The sequence below is a fragment of the Rattus rattus genome, chromosome 16 (assembly GCF_011064425.1).
Source record: "Rattus rattus isolate New Zealand chromosome 16, Rrattus_CSIRO_v1, whole genome shotgun sequence".
In the NCBI taxonomy this organism is placed as follows: domain Eukaryota; kingdom Metazoa; phylum Chordata; class Mammalia; order Rodentia; family Muridae; genus Rattus; species Rattus rattus.
The window spans coordinates 9,388,834-9,408,550 of record NC_046169.1 but is presented as its reverse complement, the minus strand read 5'-3'; the positions used below and the strand labels follow the sequence as shown (position 1 = coordinate 9,408,550).

At 48.3% G+C, this 19,717-nt stretch overlaps 1 protein-coding gene across 1 annotated transcript; it reads right to left on the bottom strand.

Moving 5' to 3' along the window:
• Window positions 1-200: 200 nt before the first annotated feature.
• On the bottom strand, window positions 201-19,169 carry Usp42 (ubiquitin specific peptidase 42). Its single transcript, XM_032886877.1, has 16 exons — window positions 19,031-19,169; window positions 14,840-15,086; window positions 13,569-13,769; window positions 10,922-11,032; window positions 10,312-10,414; window positions 9,506-9,573; window positions 8,864-8,934; window positions 8,394-8,476; window positions 7,521-7,632; window positions 6,986-7,126; window positions 6,709-6,809; window positions 5,165-5,318; window positions 4,014-4,718; window positions 3,815-3,909; window positions 1,873-3,357; window positions 201-1,115 (listed from the first exon to the last, which is right to left on the bottom strand). Exons 2-16 carry the CDS (start codon window positions 15,075-15,077, stop codon window positions 764-766), a joined length of 4,020 nt encoding a protein of 1,339 aa, XP_032742768.1. The 5' UTR covers window positions 15,078-15,086; window positions 19,031-19,169; the 3' UTR covers window positions 201-763.
• Between the last annotated feature and the right edge of the window lie 548 nt (window positions 19,170-19,717).

Genomic DNA, 19,717 nt, shown 5'->3' with positions numbered 1-19,717 from the left:
AACCCATGGGCTTCCGCCAGTCTACTGACCCTGGACCCTCCAGCCCCGCACAGTGCTTCACCTGAACAAACACTAGTCCTCAGCACTTCCAACCGTTAAGACGGGCTGCAGGTTGCCAGCCTCTGTGCTAGCCCCACTGACATTCACAAGCCCGATGCTCCCGTCTAGAGGAAGCATCGTTCGCAGAGAGGAGCAGCAGCCAAGAACAATTGGCCTGTAATCCCAGCACTCAGGACGCTGATGTAGAGCTGTGAGTCCCAGGCTAGCCTGAACTACATAGGAAGATCAAGGCACAGGGGCTGTTGTGTACAGAGTGCAGTGTACAGACCCACTCTTTTAGGGAGAAGCGATCAGCAGGAACCACCCCAGAATCCAGCAGCCTGAAGGACGCCAGAGCCCCACCCTGGGGCTGCACCTCTAGGGCCCACTCTCGATTCATGGCTTAGGAGCTGGGGTACACTAGTGCATCTAGGGGTTCAGAAATTAGTACAGCATACAGATGTACATGTGTACGTGCACATACATACATACACAGGCACAGAACACTTTAAAAGCCAACGTTCTACTGGGTGACATTCATAGACCCTCGAAATTCCAAGGGTCTGAGCACACAGGCTGTTCTGGGCCTAGAGCTAAGCAGCCTCAGCCTCCACAGCCAGAACGGCCAGCAGAGATGAGAGCTCTGCTCATGCACAGGTCTTGTTTAGGGCGTCCACTGGAGTCCACACTCACACCCTTCTGTGCCTCTGTGTTTCTGTGTCTGTCACCTTTCCCAAAATACTGTGCTCAGAGCTGTGTCCTTAATCCCCTTACCCTGGCCATACTCTGACAGATGACATCTGTCAGGCCGGCTTTCCATCCTTAAATGCTTCGTTTTCTCCCGGAAAGGGCCGCTGTCTTCCACAGGCAGACCATCAGCCAGTAGAAAGGTGCCCTCTGTTCTCCGGAAATGGCCAACGGCCTCATAGCTCGAGAGCTTCGGTAAATGCATCTCAGCATCTTTTATAAAGTCCTCCGACTTCCGTGAATGCCTTTTCTTTTTCTTCTTTTTCTTCCGGTGTCTATGGAGGTCAGCATCAGAGTATGCTCCTGAAAAGTCGGATTCTTGCTGGTGCCTGCAGAAGAAGCAGCCAGAGTTCAGCACCAAGGAAAACTGCTCTAGGCTCCCTGTGCCCCAGGATGCCGGCTATGCATATGTGGGCAAATGTCTCCTGCTAACGGGTGGTTTCCTTTCATGGAAACAAGTTTTAAGCGGTCTTCAAGTGTAAGGCCACATTCCCAGCACTGCTCTGCCTACTCTACCTTGCGTTCAGGCCCAGGACAGAAGGCAGCTGTGAGCTGCAGCTGCTTACAAAAGACTACGGCAGTCTCCCCCAGGTTAGCTAAAGTGAATCCAGGAATCGCATTCATGTTCCCACTCAAACACCCATTAAGACGATCACCAACAGTTAAGCACCCAAGTTACACAAAACCAATCAGTCGGGGGCAATGCCTGTAACCCCAGCACTGGGGACACTGAGGCAGGAGGATCTAAGTTTAAGGCCAGCCCAGGCCTTAAAAACATACAAGAAACAGACTTCAAAATGAGAAATGGTGGCCTAAAAATGAGACAAAAAGCCAAAGAAATAAATGGTGTGTCTTAAGCTCAGAGGCAAAGAAGAAAATACAAGTTACAAGAATATAAGGACATGGTATAGGCCTGGAAGAGTTGTTAGGGACCAACAGTTTCAAAGCTGTGTGAAATGTTAGGGATGTGAATTAATTAAATCTCTACACTCAAGAGAGTGAAACAAAAACACTGCTAGAGCAATGACACGGCCTGCGGGCTCGGTACCGCCAGGCCAGGGAGGGACGCCCGGCGCCAACGCTCACCTGCTATCCCGAGCCCGGTGTTTATCTTTGGACTTCTTTTTCTTTTTAGATTTTTTGTGCTTCTTTGCCCTTGGCTCTTCTAGCGCGTCCTTCTCCAGGCTTTTGTGGACTTTCTTTTCTGGATGGTCGTCATTATTGTCTAGAGTCTCATACCTCCTTTTCCTCGACTTGACACTTTCGTGTTCATGAAAGCGCTCAGGGAGACTGTGGCTGCTGTCCTGCACACTCAGCGCAGCCTTCTCTTGGAGATGCCTCTCGAGGGGTACAGCAAGGCCAGGGGCCTCTCGTGGGCTATGGAAGTGGGGCCGTTCCTTCCCCCGGGATTGCAGCTCCCAGCCCTTGCGGCCCCAGTAGCTGTCCTTGTGTGGCCGTCCAGACTGGACAAGGCGTTCATGCTCACGACCATGCAGAGGCCGCCACTCGCGGGCTGCCTCCCGGGCCGTGTACAGGCTCGTAGCGTACCTGTCGTGGTAATACCTACACTTGTCCCAGCGCATCTTGTCTGGGTAGAACCTCTCCCTGGCCCAGGCAGGCTCATTTTCCGAGTGGTGGTACCGGCTCCAGTCCTGCTCCAGGCCACTCCTAACCCGTGAGTGATGGTGGCTGTACCTGCTCAGGGAGCGGCGCTCGGGGCTGGCTCTGTCGCCGTGGCCCAGGTGCTGGCCCCCGTTGCAGTATGTGTTAGCAGGGTGGCGCTCCTGCTTGGGCCGCTCTCGGCTGTAGCAGCGCCGCTTCTTATGGTGATGGTCCTCTGGTCGGGCCCTGCTGTCCCTCACGTGCTCCCCACTGGAGGACCGGTCTCTCCGGCTCCGATAGTGTCCTCGGTCCACTTTCCGAAGGCTGTTCATCTTTTCCTTGGCCGGGGAGGGCTCCTGAGCTTTGGGTCCCACATTGCCTCCATCGCCTCTATCCCCGGCAGCCTGCTCGGCAGCCCCTGCACAGGAGCTGGTGGTCCTGTCAGGCTGAGGGGGCACCGTGTCAGCAGAGACTGCCGAGCTCCTGGAGGAGTCTTCTGCCTCCTCGGACCCCTCTGTACTGAGGTAAAGGAAGAGTTTCTGCTCACACCCGTCCCCTGTGAGCACAGAGGGAGCAGGGCTCAGCCTCTCCACCACTTCAGCCAAGGTGGAGTTCTCAGAGTTCTCAGCTGCATCGCCCTTCACCGCTTGCGATGGTTGGCTTGGGTTGGCAGTCAAGTCTCCAGGGTCACACGATTCGGGCACTGGGGCATCCCCCAAGGTAGTACCGGTGCTGTTACAGAGAGCAGGGACGGAAGGCAAAACCTCCATAGGTTCTGCTGAGACGACGACGGCGGAAGAGTCTTCTTTGGTACAGCTGATGGTGGGCTCCAGAGGTGACGTGGTGGAAGGGGTCTTCATGCTCCCGTTGGTGACTGCCTCCGGTATCTCAAGGGGACTGGTCTCATCGGTGATGGGCTCCGGCTGTGAAACAGAGGCCCTTGGAGAGCTTCCCCCTGTTGTAGTCCAACTGCAAGACAAAGAAACCAAGTCAGTCAGCCTGCCTGCCACCCAGGACTGCCCGACAGTTCTACTCAGCGCCCTGTAGCCTAAGCATATGTGACGAGCCAGTATCAAGGTCACTGTGGCTCCTGGACGACCTTCTGTTTTCACAGCTCTACAGTTCTAGACACCTCCTACTTTCAAGCACGCATCTAAGTCATCTGAAAAGCCAAGTGTAGGCAGGAATGGGAGCTACACACACTTGTAACCCCAGCATCTGGGCGCCTGGGCAAGAATCTGACACAAGACTGGTCTGCACAGGAAGCTCCAGGCCAGCCTGCACTACAGAGATCCTGCGTGAACGAGTCCAGGGCTGGGGCGTGCGGCTCAGCTGGCAGTGCTCGCCCAGCACATACAAAGGCCTGGGCTGTGTCCTCGAACACACACCAAGTGTGGTGCTGCACACGCAGTGGCAGGGCTCCTACCTCTCTTCAACCGCTGGACCTTTGGCCTGGTTGGTAAGCTTGAAAGTCTCAAGGATTTTGTCTTCAGGAACAGACTGCAATGGAGCGGGCGTCACCTACAACGAAACAAAGGTACGTCAGCTCCCGCGGCCAGCTCCATGCCTCCTGAAATCCAGCTAAGTGAGCTAGGAGACTTCAGCCCGACCTCCCTGCCACCTACCTTTCCAGGAAGACCGTTGAGTTTGTTAAAGAGGTTTTCTGTGTGTAGATCGGGCTGGACCTGGCAGCTGGCACTGTCAAATGCCAGGCTGCTCTCTCTCGAGTCACTGTCTGCGCTATTAGCACCATTTAGCATGACGGATTCTTGAAGCTCATGAGGAGAAGCCTCACCGTCCTCATCTGCAGTTTCTGGTCTACTGGACTGAGTGCTGGCCACCATGTCCACACCGTTCTCCTTGGCCAGGCCCTTGGACTCCTCATCAGACTCCTCTGAGGACTCAGCCCCATAGGGGACGAGCACACTGGAGCCCACTTTAGCCTTGCCGTTCACCATGGGCTTGGGACAGGACTCACTGGGGGAAACTGATGTCGTGGGTGCATTCGAGGTAGACTGTATTGCAGAAGGGTTAGTGATGGTGGAGGAGGGGGTCGCCTTGCTAGGAGCCTCCAGACAAGGGCCATGGAGGTTGTTATTCAGCTGTGCCTGACCTTGACGAACAGGCAACTTGTTGTGAATACTGATAGTAATTTTTTGTTTCTTAGGGTGTTCCGGAATAACTGAGGGCCTGTTAACAGACCAGTTCTGCACAGACGTCGAAGCCGTAGCAGGACTGGCCCTATTGACGCTGGTGTTTCCGTTAGGGCTTGAAACAGAACTGCTTGGTGTGTCTTTCACCGGCGTGGTGCCATTCAAGTGTGGCGTGTTCTAGAAGGAAGGAGAGAACAGTTGGGTCAGCACGCTGGACACGGGTGCACAATGGCTAGGGGCCTTCTCATTTTGGTCTTGGTAACTGACGAACTTCGCCTCTGTAAAATACCACCTTTCTGTCAGCTGAACATGACATGCCCAAGCCCCTTTCACACTGCCACATTCCTAAGATGACCCCACGGATAAGAGCAAAATGTTACTGAAAAGGCTTCACCGCCCCCTTCACCGTCCAACTTTAATAAAGAACCCAACTCTAGCCCGTGAGAAGTGTGGGGTACACAGTAGGTGGGTCCTTAAGCAGCCACTGCATCACTCTCCCGTAGAGGCCTCTGAAATAAAGGGCCGCAGTGCCTCAAGCAGGAGCCCAGCTGGAGATGAGGCAGTTACTGCACCGACACCAGGTTAGGAGTCAGGCAGAAGGAAGTAAATCCTGACAGTGTTACCTTCATCACATGGGGAGGCAGCTGGGGCCCGATGAATCCTGGCGCTGCCTGCTTGCTGTTGACTACTCGCTGACTGATTCCTGGCCGGGGAGAGGACTGGCCAGGGCTATGGGCAGGATGAGTGGTCTCCCCTCCATTTTTCACATCATGGGACCTGGGACACAGAATGAAATGGCTTGTGTGAGGAAGGACAGGTTCTTAGATTCATTTACAAACTCGACACTACTCAGCCTGGCAGACACAGGAACTGGGACTTCCACGTCTCACAGAGCTTCACACATCACCTCCATCAGGGGCTGCACGATGAAGGCAGGACACAAGGACCTGACACGGCGACACACACCCTTTTCCCTAAGACACGTTACCTGGCCCTGGCTAGTGGACCTGGGTGTGTGGGTGAGGCTGGCATCGATACACAGCGATCCACCTGCCTCTGCCCGAGTGCGGCTTTGCCACCACACCTAGCACCAAATGAGTCAACGAAATGCTACAGTTTGGGTTTTGGGTCTTTTTTTTAAGTTTCTGTCTTTTTGTACTGTTTCAGAGGTCTCATTCTAAATGAGGCTTGGAACCCCTCATGCAGTTCTCCCTGGCCTCACCCTGCCGCCTGAGGAGGACGAGACCCCATGCCTGGCTCTCAGCTGACGTTTTGAACTGTTGTAGATCCTGATAGTTCTACTGTCTGAAAAAGTATTTCTCTGCTTATGTTTTCAATTATACCATTATAGAAAATCTGTAATCTAAAACAGTTACTTAGAGAACTGTCACTCACCCCACCTCTCCCCTTCTGATTTAAGATTATCCCATAGGCTTTTTGCCCACTGTTCTTTTCAATACCTGCATTTAATATTTCAACTTGTTTCCCTTCCATATACATCAAGTACTTTCCCAGAACATTAAAAAAAAAAAAAAAAAAGGCTTTATGAAAATCATTGTTAGCAGAAAGATCAAGAAATCAAGGTCAGCCTGTGTAACACAGTTATACCCTCACCTCCCCCAACTTCCCAAACAAACTACTCTTAGCATTGTCATAGTATCTCAACACGTAGATATGATCACTCTGTCATGGATGAGAGTCGGGGGACAGCCTAATCTTCAGCTGTGGCTGACAGAAGGCTGGCTACCACACAGGAGGCCCTGGGCTCTAACCCAAGTACCTTACAGAGAGAGGCATCCCATTTCTCTCGAGAGGGGCTGAGTTAAGAGTGTGCACCTACAGCAGGACAGATACTGACGCTACCAGGACAGACACTGACGCTACCAGGCCTGCGCTCCAACTGGTGAGATACAGGCTGAGAGCACACAGCCCATCCCCAAGGCTCCCACTGTCCCAAGACCACTCCTCAGGGCCGTTCCCGCCCTCACGTGTCAGAAGTGACAACAAACTCATCACTCAGAAAGGCCTCCTTGTGCTCAGGTGTGTGGCAACTCCTGTTTAACTTGCTGTTTGTACAAAATAGCTCAAAATTAAACTTAAATATATGAATGAGGGGGAAGAAGTCGACAATAACAGCAAAGCTGGCGATCTGTTTCTGAGGCAATACCTGATATAAAAGAGCACGTAAGCCTGCTGGTTAAGCACCGATCTAATATCACTGGTGGACACGATAGAGTCATTCATCTGATACCAGAGGCCATTGCTAGCCTGCAACGAGATGGAGGGTGGGGTGGGGAGGTGGTAGTTAAGATTTAGTCTGATGTTAAAAACCATAGTCAAAAACACCTAAGAAAATAGAGCTTCACACCTCACTGAAAGCTCTACCGTTCACCCCATGATGCAGTGCTGTCCCACAGCAGACGTATTAGTCACCAACAGCTTACCTTGATGTAGCAAAAGTAGTGGCCAGCATGACAGTTAAAACCGGTGTGCACCAGCACAGCATACAAAACATAAATGATGGGCTCCCCATTGGGCTGAGACATATAGGGCCGGATATCAAGGTACTCGGGATATTTCACGTCCTGAAGAGAAGTGAAAAAAAAGTTCTGCCATTTTTGAAGACACAGGTAGCCCATGTTTTCAGCTACAGGCACACTCCTAAGGAGGGTGTCTGAGGAAGGGACTTGCAGAACCTACGACTGTTGACCCCAGAAACCTAGTGTGGAATAGAAGGGACCTCAAGGAAACCCTGTTGCTTTCTGCAGTCAGTAAGGAAGGATCCACACAGTGAATGTTCAACAAAGGTAGTAGGAGTGACAGCTCTAGACATTACTCTTAACGTTTTTATCCCAAGTGACTGGAGCATGTGTTATAGCTCTCGTGTCTTGGCCCCTTCACCCTTCATTAACTGAGAAGAAAAGGGGGGAAACCCAGTGTACAGAGATGAGGACAGTCATGAACCATTCACGTACGTACCTTAGCAATTTTTCCACCGGTAAAGTTGGCAAACCGTTTCAGTGAAATGGTAAGAACATTAGAGGACCTATGGATGGTGAATCTCTTTGAAGCTGGAACCATCTTTTTGCACCTTAAAGCACAGGAAGGAAGGGTTAGGAGACTCAGTGTTGAAACGTCTCAAGTGTTTTGCTTTTACTTTCAGAAACACCTTACATTAAGATTTTAAAACAAGGGCTGGAGAGATGGCTCAGCAGTGAAGAGCACTGGCTGCTCTTCCAGAGGACCTGGGTTCAATTCCCAGCACCTCCATGGCAGCTCACAACTGTCTGTAACTCCAGTTCTAGGATATCAGACAGACAGACAGACAGACAGACACAGACACACACACACACACACACACACACACACACACACACACACACAGAGTCAAATCACCAATGTACATAAAATAAAAATAAAGATATTTTATCCCCTTGGACCAATAGTCAAAATTGTAAAATTAAAAATTCCATGAGGCCTGGAGGTAAGTGGAACATTCGCTTAGTATGTACAAGCCCAGGTTCATGCCTCTGTAATCCCCACACACACAGAATAACAACAACAGTTACAGAGGGAGCTGACCAATAATATGAAAGAGATGTAAGCGGGCAGTTCGGGATAATCAAAGATCAAAAGCAGGCTGGGCCACACAGAAGACCCTGCCTTTAAAAAGGCAGCACTCAGTAAACGTGACATTGAATAACTAACAGCATTTGCCTGTCACATGTGAGACTGGCTCAACCCCCAATATCAACCAAAAGAACAAAGACATAAAAATCAGTTAAAAAGCCCTGAAAATCGAGTCATCTGACCATCACAGGAAAGTGGACAGAAGCCCCCACCCCGTCATACTTGCTACATTTGTAGGAGTTCTCTCCATCCAGTTGTTCTGGCTTCACGAACTGTTCCAGCGCCTTGGTAACGCTCTGTGCAGCCTAGGAAAGGGGTGTAGACATCATGTCACCACGTGCACTGCCAGGGGCTGAGACGGACAGACAGATGAAATGTGCACGCAGACACACACTAACACGCACCCTTGAAGAGTCTAAACATTTTTTTAAAAGCAAGCTTTTTAGTACTTGTGGAGCAGTATAGATCACGGCACGAAAGAATGAATTCTGAGAGGCAGGTTTTACATTTCTCTGAAATATTTTTTCTTTATAATAGTAAGCACAGGCTGAATATATAATCAGAAAAGCAAACACAAGCAACAAGAGTGTGTTAAAGTTTCTAAGAGCAACAATCATCTAAGTTTGATCGGTATGAGAATGTATAAAGTCCCCGGAAACAGATTTAACCACAACTGTAACTGCTGAGCTCACCTTAATCTCCAGTGTTATGTCCAGGTATGGATCAAAGGTGTCTGAAACACCCTTGCAATTTAAACACTTGACTGAAATAAAAGAAAATATGAACAGTGAGTAAAGTCCACTTTCCGCCTTACCAACTACTGAAAGAACAGAAAACACTTCAAAATAAAGAACTGAAGAGCACAGCTTTTATTACGATGGAGAAACAACTGTAATACATACTATGTAGTGTGGGTAGACATGTGACAAGCCTAGCCCCTACGAGTGACTGGCTGGAATGTAGAGTGCTCTACCCTGTAGCTACTGTATGATTCAGAAATAAGAAGACTTTACCCTGAACACACATCTGCACGTGTAATGGTACATGTGTTTGGATACCATCAGAACGGACACTGACTTAGCCCTCAACAGGAAATGAAATGGGACTTCTTACATCTGTCTTCACACATAAAGATTTCTAACAGTAAGAGAAATTTGAAAATCTCATGCACAGTATGCTCCCGGCTTGCGCATGCATAAGCAAGCACCAGAAGGCTATACTGGAAACAGAAGTCTGGGCAGACCCGGGTCTACTTCTCATTATTACTCTGCCTACTGCTAACATTTAAAACTGTAAGCATGTGTGCTACGATGAACCGTCAAACAAAACCTTACCTCGGGATCTTAGGTAGCCTCCAAATATCTGGCAGACCAGGGTAGTGGCCTGGGTGTGTCTGTCTAATCTGAAAAACAGTCAGAAGTGACATGAGAGGAGAGCTTGGCAAGCACTACTGTGAATGCTGTGGCTACATTTTAAAGACAGCTGTGTTTATACCGGAGTAAAAATTCAGAGGAGAATCACAAAAGGTGATGACATCAGAACATGTCACACTTCCCACTCCGAGGACATGAGGAGGACACAAGGCACACTGTCATGAGGGGATCTGAGCCAGAGAATGGAGAAGGCGCCCTTTGCAAACCTGGCCTTCTTTTCTTCCCCAAGGCCTGGTAAGGGGAGCTGAAGGTAGAGCGCCTTCCTGTGCTCAGCACGAGTGAGTGCTCACTCAGACCAATCCTCACGAGGCAGACACTGTGAGCCTGTGTGAGTGGCCGCCACCCTGCAGGGCCTTAGCACCTTCACCTCCAGCCCCCCTCAGTGTGCATTTGGGTTTTAAGAAGCTACAGAAGCTGACTGAAGAGGGTTAGGGCAGACTGCTGAATCTGAAGATGAATGAGAAACTATTAAACCTGGTAAAAATGTAGGAGGAGCTACACTGGGACCCGGAAACCAAACAGCAACAAGCCTGGAGCTGACAGCCCAGTATCTAGGGCAACAAAGTCAACAGCTCTGGTAAGCGCAGCACTGCTAATCCTAGGAAAAGGTGATGGACCCCAAGGTACATCAGACTGACCTGTGTGCCTTCAAGGAGACAGACTGGGTACATGATCTAAAGAAGCAACATACGCTCTGCTGTACTTACTTATTGCTGCCATTTAAACATGCTTTCTGCATGGCATCGACCGTGTACTGAAGAAATTCATGGGCATCTTCTTGGTTACCAAAACGGAAATGTCTAGCTATACCTATAAGAGTTGAAGAAAGACGGGGCTTTATTATGACATACCTTATGCCATGGCAACACTCCTAAAAGCAACACCTTCTAGTACACTCCCGGAAAGATCCCTCAATGACTGACTGTTTTCTGAGGCTGAGTCTTATGTATCTCAACCGGGCCTCAGACTCTCCATAACTGAAGATGACCTGGAACTCCTGATCCTCCTGCCTTCTGTTATTACAAGTGTGCATCACCACACTCAGGTAACCTCTGACTTTTAGCAGCTTTTTAAGCAAAAGGATTATAGTCTGCCTCTTGTCACCTAACTAAGAAAAAAGAAAATGCATACAAGCGCCACAGGGTGTTACACATCTATGACTGGTCAGCACTTGAGAGGATGATTCAGGATCCGGGCCATGAATTTGGGGTTAGCCTGCCCTACAGAGTGAGTCCTTAACCCAAAAGGCAAGGAGGAAAAGGAATGGAGGACAACTAGACACGGGCTACTGCCCTGAGCTGCTGCCGTGAGACTTACGCCGCATTTCATTGATGACGAACATGGGCTTGATAACATCCCCAGGGTTGCTAAGTGCCTGGGTAATGTGCGTCTGCATTGTGCACATCATACAGAATCCTTCTGCGTGGCCTGCAAGACAATGAGAATCCAAATGAGCACAACGTGGCAATGTGTAACAGGAAGGCAGACCAGAGGTGAGGGGCAGATGCTCAAATGCAGCAGGTGCCAGCTGCCGTGTGCGCCCTGAGCTTGCTGTCCTCTGGGAAGCCTGGGGCTGGGTATGTCCTGACCACTTTAAAGTCAAGGGAAGAAACGTGCCCGAGGTCAGGTATTTATTAAGGAGCAGGTACGCGCAAGACAAAGGTGCACGCTGTCTCGGTGGAAGGCTACTCTCTGAGCGCAGTGTGAACTGTCACAGCAGAGGCCTTTGAGCACAGGTGGGCCCCAGCACTGAAAGAAAAAAACCACATTCTTTCTTCACATCACAAACAGAAATTATCTAAAAAGGTACCCAGGTCCTTTGGGTAATGTACAGAAGAAAATGTAGTAAAAATATCTCCGACCTTAGTTTTTTGTTTTTGTTTTTTTTTTACATTTTTCTTATTCTGTGTATATTCTACACATGCCAATGTGGAGAGGTCAGAGGACCACTTATGGGAATCCGTTCGTTCCTTCTCTAACGGGGATCCTAGGTATTGAGTTCAGGTTGTCAGGCCTGGTGGCGAGCAACCTGACCCTCCGAGTCATCTTGCCAGCTCAAGGTTTCTTAATAGAACATTTAAGATATAACTGATAAAAAGTTTAAAAAAAGAACTACAAATTCTGACAAGTAAAACACATTTTCCAAAAGACTCTGAGATGAATGAAAAGACACATCCGAGACAGGAAAAAACATTTACAAATCTCAGTCTACCATTTCCTAAAGCTATAAAACCCTCAAACTTCAACATATTGGAAAACTAGTTTTCAGACAAATATTTTAAAAAATATGTGAAAGGGGAGAGGGAGCTCAATTGGCAGACTGCTCACCCAGCACACGGTTACGCGGTTACGCGGTTCTGAAGCCCCGGGCTATGAACACCTGTAATCCCAGGACTCAAGAGTTTTGTAAAAGCAGGAGGATCAGAAGTGGCTGAGCCTGTCTGGGCTACATAAGATCCTGTCTCAGGAAAAAAAAATTGACTAGACATTTCATTTTAGCCATGTAAACATCTAGAGTTCAAATCCTCACAAGATGTTTACGTCATTCCTGAGAGAAGTGCAGAGAAAAGTCCCAGCAGTCAGAAGACACTAGTAAACATTCCTGAGAAAGATCACACTGGTGAAGATGGGGCCGACGGTCCAAGGGAGGGGCAGACCATTTGCCTAGCCTAGCAGGCCTGGCACTCTAGCCTCAAGCCCCAGCGCACCTCTCCCCCACAACAAAAAAGCCCTGAGCACATCTTGTGTTAGAAAACGGTGTGAACACAATTTTTCTCCCCTGCTGGTTGGGAAATGTTTAAAAGTTATGTGCCAGCACAGGATGAAACCATTTCATTCTTACCCATGTACCAATCTGTTTTATAAAGATTTGGTTACTTGATTATTTATTGGAGACAGGATCCAGGTAACCCAGCCTGGCCGGGAACTCACTCTGTAGTGAACCTTCGCGTCCCAAGTGTGTAGCTGTGTAATTTGTCACAGCTCAGAACAGGTTGGTACAGGCAACCAACAGAATAATGTTGAATTAATTATGTCAAATCAGGCAAAATAGAATAATATATCTGTTCAAACTCGATATATGTAGCATACAAAAAGTAAATAAAATCAAGCTTATTGTTGTGAAGTGCAGATGAGTGGGTACCTGGGGCAGAGGCAGTGGGGACTGCAGAGAGGCACCAGGAAACTTTTGGATTTGATCAGCATAACTGTGGCCATATCTCAGAGGTGTACACAAACGTCACGTGCATCAACTTGTGACTCTAAAGGACAGGTTTACTATCAATCATACCTCAAAAGATCTGTGGCAGGGGTAGGGACAGCAGACAACCCCAAACTGAACGATTTATTTTCAGATTTCACTAGCCAACACTGAGCTGGGCTTTTACTGAGTTAAAAGAATTGTAAAACACCAGGAATGCCAGGCCACATCTGGGAGGCTGAGGAGAATGTTGGACTTGATTTAAGGCTGGCAGATTACATAGTGAGACTGAGACACACACACACACACACACACACACACACACACACACACACACACACACACACAAAACCAAAAAAAATAAATAAAAATCAAGGGATTCTGAAATGTCAAAAGCTAACGAAATAAGCTTCTTTTAAAATACTTTACAGATAAATTAGGTGTGAAATGTTCTTTATGCAACCCCAAATCAATCCTAGAAGTCCCTCCCACCCCACCCCAGTTTCTAAACCAGCAAACCAACTTCTTGGTGATCATTTAATTTGGTTTTTTTGTTATTGTTATTGATTTTTTTTCTTCACTGCAGGCTGAGGATTAAACCCAGGGCCTTGTACATGTTAGCTGAGCACACTACCACCAAGCTGAACACCGAGCCCATGGCCATGTAATGTCACTAAACACTTTATGTCATTTCAGAAGAGGACAGCATTAGGGAAGTAAACTATAGCACTAAAAACATGCACTCAAAGAGTATAAGGAACTCACATGTCTTGGAGTGTTCATGGGATAGCATGTAGTTGGCGAGGGGTGGTGTGTAAGTCAGACATTGCAACGCAGCATTGGCAAAACAGGTATTGCCCAAATTCTGCAGCCCAGCGCCAACTCGATGACTTTGTTGCCACTTAAGACAAATCTTTTCAGATGGAAATAGGACCTTTTGAGGAGGAGCAATGCCATCACCTAGGACTTAAAAACAGAGCAAAACATTAAAAACAAAGAAGCGAAATACACTGCAATGTCTGAATCTGATCAAGATTCCACGCCGTTACTAGCCTGCCACACACAGAGGAGAAAGTCCAGATCCTACTTAACTTCACACTCATTTGGCTTCTTCAAGGACACAGGGGGAGGGACAAACTAAAGAATCTACAGAGACATGAGTCCATCTGAAACAAAGGCAGATGTCACTGACACTAGTTAAAAAATCTTTCCGAGGGCCTGCAAGAGGGCTTGGCAGGCAAAATAACTTGCCACACAAGTGTGACGACCTGAGTTTAATCATGGAACCTGCAGCAGAAGCATAGAACCTGACCCCGGAACTTATCTCCTGACCTCTACATACACACCATAACATGGACACACTCACACACAATAATACAATGTTTAAAAATTATATAATGGAGTAATCTAAACATTGACTGGATTTATTTGTATTTCTGTGTGTGCCATACCTGTGCACACACAGACACTGGTGCTGTGAAGGCCAGAAAGTATAAGACAGACACACACACACACACACACGCACGCACGCACGCACGCACGCACGCACGCACGCACGCACGCACGCACGCACGCATGCACAGGTAGTCGTTTCAGAGGCCATGAATTGCTGGCAGCTGGCTGATGGATTAATGGGAGTTTATTAGAGCTACAACTTTATATTCTGACAATGTAGCTCAGTTAACAGAATGCTTCCTTCAAATGCAGAGAAGGTCCTAGGTAACCCCAGTGCTCAGGAGGTAGAGACAAGAGAATCAAGAAGACAAAACAATCAGGCCAGCTTCGGCTACACAAGGAGTTTGAGACCAAAATAAAAGTTTGTTCCTCAAGAAACTGGGAATTAAAGAAAAGTTCAGTCCTGACATATAGAAATCGATCCACCCTATTTGTGATACACATTACTAATGGTCTGCAGTGGGTGGGTAGATAAGATGACTGACTGCTCAGTAGAGCAAATGAAGTAAGTGTCAGTCTTGAAAACCAACGCCCTTCTGAATCACCTGGACAGGAGTTCCTAGCAGGAACTGCAGTCATACCTTGATCCTTTGGTGGTGATGGTTTTGATTTCTCAGGTACAGACGAGTTATTGTAAACTACAGCACCAGGCACCGGCCCCAATGAAAGTGTATGATTTGTGACATCACTTATGGAAGACACGGCACCCCAGCTGGCAGAGCCTGTGTCCATGTCTTCAGGTGAGACCGCCTCAGAACTGCCAGGCTGGTTCTGACAGGTTGATGGGTCTGAAGGTTCAGTTTTGTCAACTATGGTCATTTTTCAACCCTGCAAAAGACAAAAAGTATATTTGTTTCAAAGGGTGAGAAGAAGAGCAGTCTACCTGCCAGTCACTATACCCTCGAAACTTGTGTCTAACCAAGTAAAACTACCTTTAAAGAGGTCACCCAAACATAAACCAGTTAGTGGTGGTAGAGAAGACTGGGTTGGCAGAAGTCTTGTCTAGCCTTAGTGGTGATGCCTATAATCCCAGCAATGGAGTGGAGGCAGGAGGATCAAGAAGGAGTAAAGGCCGTCTCAGGAAGACCTTGTCTTGGAAGCAGCAGTAGCAACAACACCAAAAAGGAAGCCTTTTCCTGCGCCATATTGCCCAAACCATCACAGTTTATTCTTAGGCACCTCAATTAGCAATTAAGAACACTTAACGAAAACACTTCTTCTCTCTACTGCTTAAAGTGAGGAACAGTTGACACTTTAGGATATTTGACTACATTTTCAATTCAGATGCCATTTTTCAGGGGGGGGGAAATCAATTCAATTGCATTAAGAGAATATTTAGTTTTAATTTTTAACTCAAAGTCTAAAAATACCATTGTATGAAATTTGTGGAGTTTTGAAAAGTTTTAGCTATAGAAGTCTTACTAATGAACAAATGCATTTTTCTGAAAAAGTCCAGTATATAGTACTTTAACTTTTAAAATTAAACCTGCAATTTTACTAACATCAAATTTTGAACACAAATGTGTATTAAATCTCTGAATCTCATTTTTAAATCTACTGAGTTTTTCAATGTGCTAGGTATCCTATTAATTACTGAATATGCATTTACTTGCTAAATTTTCATGATAAACCTTTGAAAGATCAGCCAAAATCTGCAAGGTCAGTGATTGAGCCAAAACACCCAGCAGGGCCGTTGTCTAGCCATTATGCAACCTAAGTCAGCAAAGTGCTTTTAGGAATGGTCCTCAAAATGTCCAGGCAGCCACATCTACATGTCACACCTTGAAGAAACCTTTTAGGAGTGCTCCACTGCCTTCCTATGTTCTTCCCAGCATCTTTTAGTCTCTGGAACACTCTGCACATTATGTTCCCACCATAGACAGGGTCCACTTTTAGTCCCTGCTCTGTCTGAGCTGCTGCAAGCTCTTCTTTACATGTTCTTCTCCATCTCTCTACCTCTGGCCAGTTAACACTTTCAGTTGTCAGGTTTAGAACTCATTCCTCTGGAATGCGTTCTCCTACAATTCCTTTCATTCCAAGACTGGATTAGAAACCCATCTTAAAGGGTTTCCTTGACGACGCCTTTCACCCCAAGATTGGGTCAGAAGCCAATCTTAAAAACTCCTTGTGATGATTTCTATGGTAGCATGCAGTAAGGACTTACTCCACCCTACCTGGCATGGGGGAAGCTTTCCAAACATGCACTCAACAAATGAATGAAATCACACAAACAGAAAGTAACTAGTGTTTGCTTTTAGCACCAGCTTGTGCTGAATGATTTATATATCATGTACCTCATTTAATTCTTTAAAACCGCTAAACTTTGGCCTTTTAAAAAAAATCACCATTTTAAAGAACAAAAGGTAATAAAATACTCATGTACTTGCCACTTCAGTGAACAGATGTCACCATGTGCTTGGTGCTTACATAAATTGTTTCTTAAAAGTTTCAACCTCCTTGTTTAAAATTTTTAATTCAAGTAAAGTACAACCTAAACAATGTAGGGACAGTTACATAAAATCAGAAAGTAAATTATCCAACTTGAATACTTAATTGAAGATAAATATAAATCACCTTCATTTACAAGAAAACTTGGGCCTATCATCCAATAAAGTTTATACATTTCTCATGCTACAGGCAAAAGAAATTTGTGTGTGTGTGTGTGTGTGTGTGTGTGTGTGTGTGTTGATGAAAGGAAAGGAACAGGAGGAAGAGTTAAAGAAAGCCAAAATTTGGTAATAAGGAAAGGTTAGTCTATCCTTATTTAAAGTAACATTAATAGTAGAACCCCTTGGTTTTCCTGGGACAAGCAACCTTTCCATACAACGATTAACAAACAGCCAAACAAAACACTGTATTTATTCTAACAAAGGCAGAGTAATAGGCTTAGGAGATACATATTAAGGAAAACACAAATCAAGTCATCAATAAGTATGCTATTGTTTTGATTCTGGCAAGAATAACAAAATCCATTCATCTTCTTCACTTAGAAATTCAGCCAATGAAATCTCACCCTAAAACCACCGGGGATCAAATTAAACTCCACCTATAATAGAGACAACCTTTTTAAAACCCAACTATACTGTGTAGGTCGGGATTCATGTGGCTCCTATTTTTATTCTAAGAAAAGCTTCTGAAAGTTAGTGTTCAAAATGGACTTTGAAAGTTTACTTTAATTAAAGTTGAGTCCCCTCCCCAACACCTTTTCATGATATACAAAGTTACAACAGTCCATCTGAGACCTGAACAGGGACCACAGTTGAATAAATGTGCAAGACTAAGGACTTTTACTTGCTTCTATCTCTTTTACAATGAGTGAATACCAGGCTACATTTACTCTTCTCATTTATTCTTTCTCATTTTAAAAAAGAGTATCACTATTTAAACATTGTGTCACTCCACATACACTCAAGAAATAAGGTCAACACTGTCATGTGCGAGTTCTTTATAAACAATATTATACAAGTTCTTGTGACATTTCCGTTTTAAGAAACTTTAAAAAGATACCACTTGATTTTTAATTGTATTTAGGTAAACAAAATGATTAGCTGTAAAACTTTGCAAACCAAATATTGTAGTCTTGAGCCAATGATTACAGAAAAGAAAGTGAAACTGTCCCTGAGTAAAATCAAGTAAGTGTAACTCATTCTTCACAGACCTAAGCATCTGAATGAGTGACATGGTAAAAGCAGACCGTTTAAAATGCACGCTTTGAAGAAAAGTATCCTCCCATACACAGCTAGCTGTGAGAACCTGAATCCAGTTGTTACTTTGTAAAAGGGGCGTTAACTAGTTTCCTAACACTTCTTGTTACTTGAGTGTATTTACTTGAAAGAAACACAAACAAGCAAGTCCTAAGGCCTTCAAATATAAAAGAGCTATTCAACAAAAGTAATCTCAACTGTATTCATTCTAGGGAGGTTAAAGTCCTAGATTGTAAAACTTTGGTCCCGTCAAATTTTCATTTCAAACATCTGAATCCGATCCCTCCCACCCGCCTTTTCCTCCAGGTAAGTTGGTTCTCCGTGCCCCAAAGATAAAGAACCTGAGGGAGGAAAGCACACTCGCTTGTTTTCGGAGGGGAAAGAGCTACGGGGCTCCTCCCCCAACCCCAACACCCCGGGCTGTCCGCCTCTCCTTTCGGGTGTCCGCTCCAGCGTGGGCAACTCGGGTGTTCTGCTGAGGAGCCGAGTGGACCGCGCCCGGGTGGGAAAGTTTGTAGGGGTGGGGTGGGGGCGGGGAGGCCAGCCCCGAGCTCCGAGGGGCGCCCTGGAGCCGGAGGTGGCAGCCACGCGGGGGGCGGCGGGCGGGCCCCGGACGCCGGCTACACTGTCCCGGCATGCACACGCCCACCCCGGCTGCTCCAAACGCGCCGGGCGGCCCAGGGGCTGCGGACTGCAGCCTGGCCGGAGCAGCGGACCAAGGGGGCGGGCTGGGGCCGGTGGGGTGGGAGCGCGGTGGCCATGGCAACCAGGGGGGTCCGGCCCTTCCCGTGCAACCCCAGCGCTGCCTTCGCTGCGAGTCCGCCCGCCGTGGCCACCGCCTCCTGCTCTGCAGGCCTGGCCCGGCCGGGCGGTAGCAGCGCCGGTCCCGCAGCCGTGGGGTCCCCGGGCCGCCTGGCGGCTGTAGAGGGGGCGGCGGGCGAGGGGCCGCGCTAGTCCCGGCGGGCCGCGGCCGGCTGAAGGTGGCGGAGCGGCAGAGGCCGCGAAGCAGGGACACGCGGCCCGGCCCCACGCCGGCCTGCAGCGGGCGGGAAGGAGGCGGGAGCTTACCTGACCCGGCTCGGCACTCGCTCCATCCCCCTCGGCCGCCGCCGCCGCCGCCGCCGCACACAGCCCAGCCGCCCGGCGGGGGACAATGACGTGCCTCCATCCGGGCACCGCCGCCGCCGCCTCCGGGTGAGCGCCGCACCCGCAGCTCGTCGGCCGGGCCGCCAGGGGGCGCGCCAGGCCGCGCCCGCACGCGCCGCCGCCACGGCCTCCGCCGCCCAGGGGCCGTCGCGCAAGAGGCGCGGTGCGTAGCTAACGGCCCGGCAAGCGCGGAGGGGCCGTCGCCCAAGGGCGGCAGGGCGCGGGCTGGCCTCACGCGTCAGCTAAGCGCCGGGCGCCGCCGGAGAAAACATACTGATTGGTCCGACGCCCTGATTGGCGGGACGCACTGATTGGCTGGGTGTCGGGCAGCAGGGCGGGGAGGGGCAGCTTCCGTCCGGAGTTCCCGGAGCGGCCCCAGCTGGGACCCTAAAGCAAGAGTACACCTGAACTCCTCGTCCCGGGAGACTGATGCCTCTCCTGCACTTGGTCCTACGGAGTACGACGGCGGGACCACTGGGCTCCGAGATCTCTGGTTTTTACACCCACGGGCCCTCACCGCGACGGTGGCTCCACTGTCTCTACCTTATGTAGCCCCGCTAGGCAAAGGGACAGACCATGCACCCCCATCGACATTTCACTTCAAGCCTT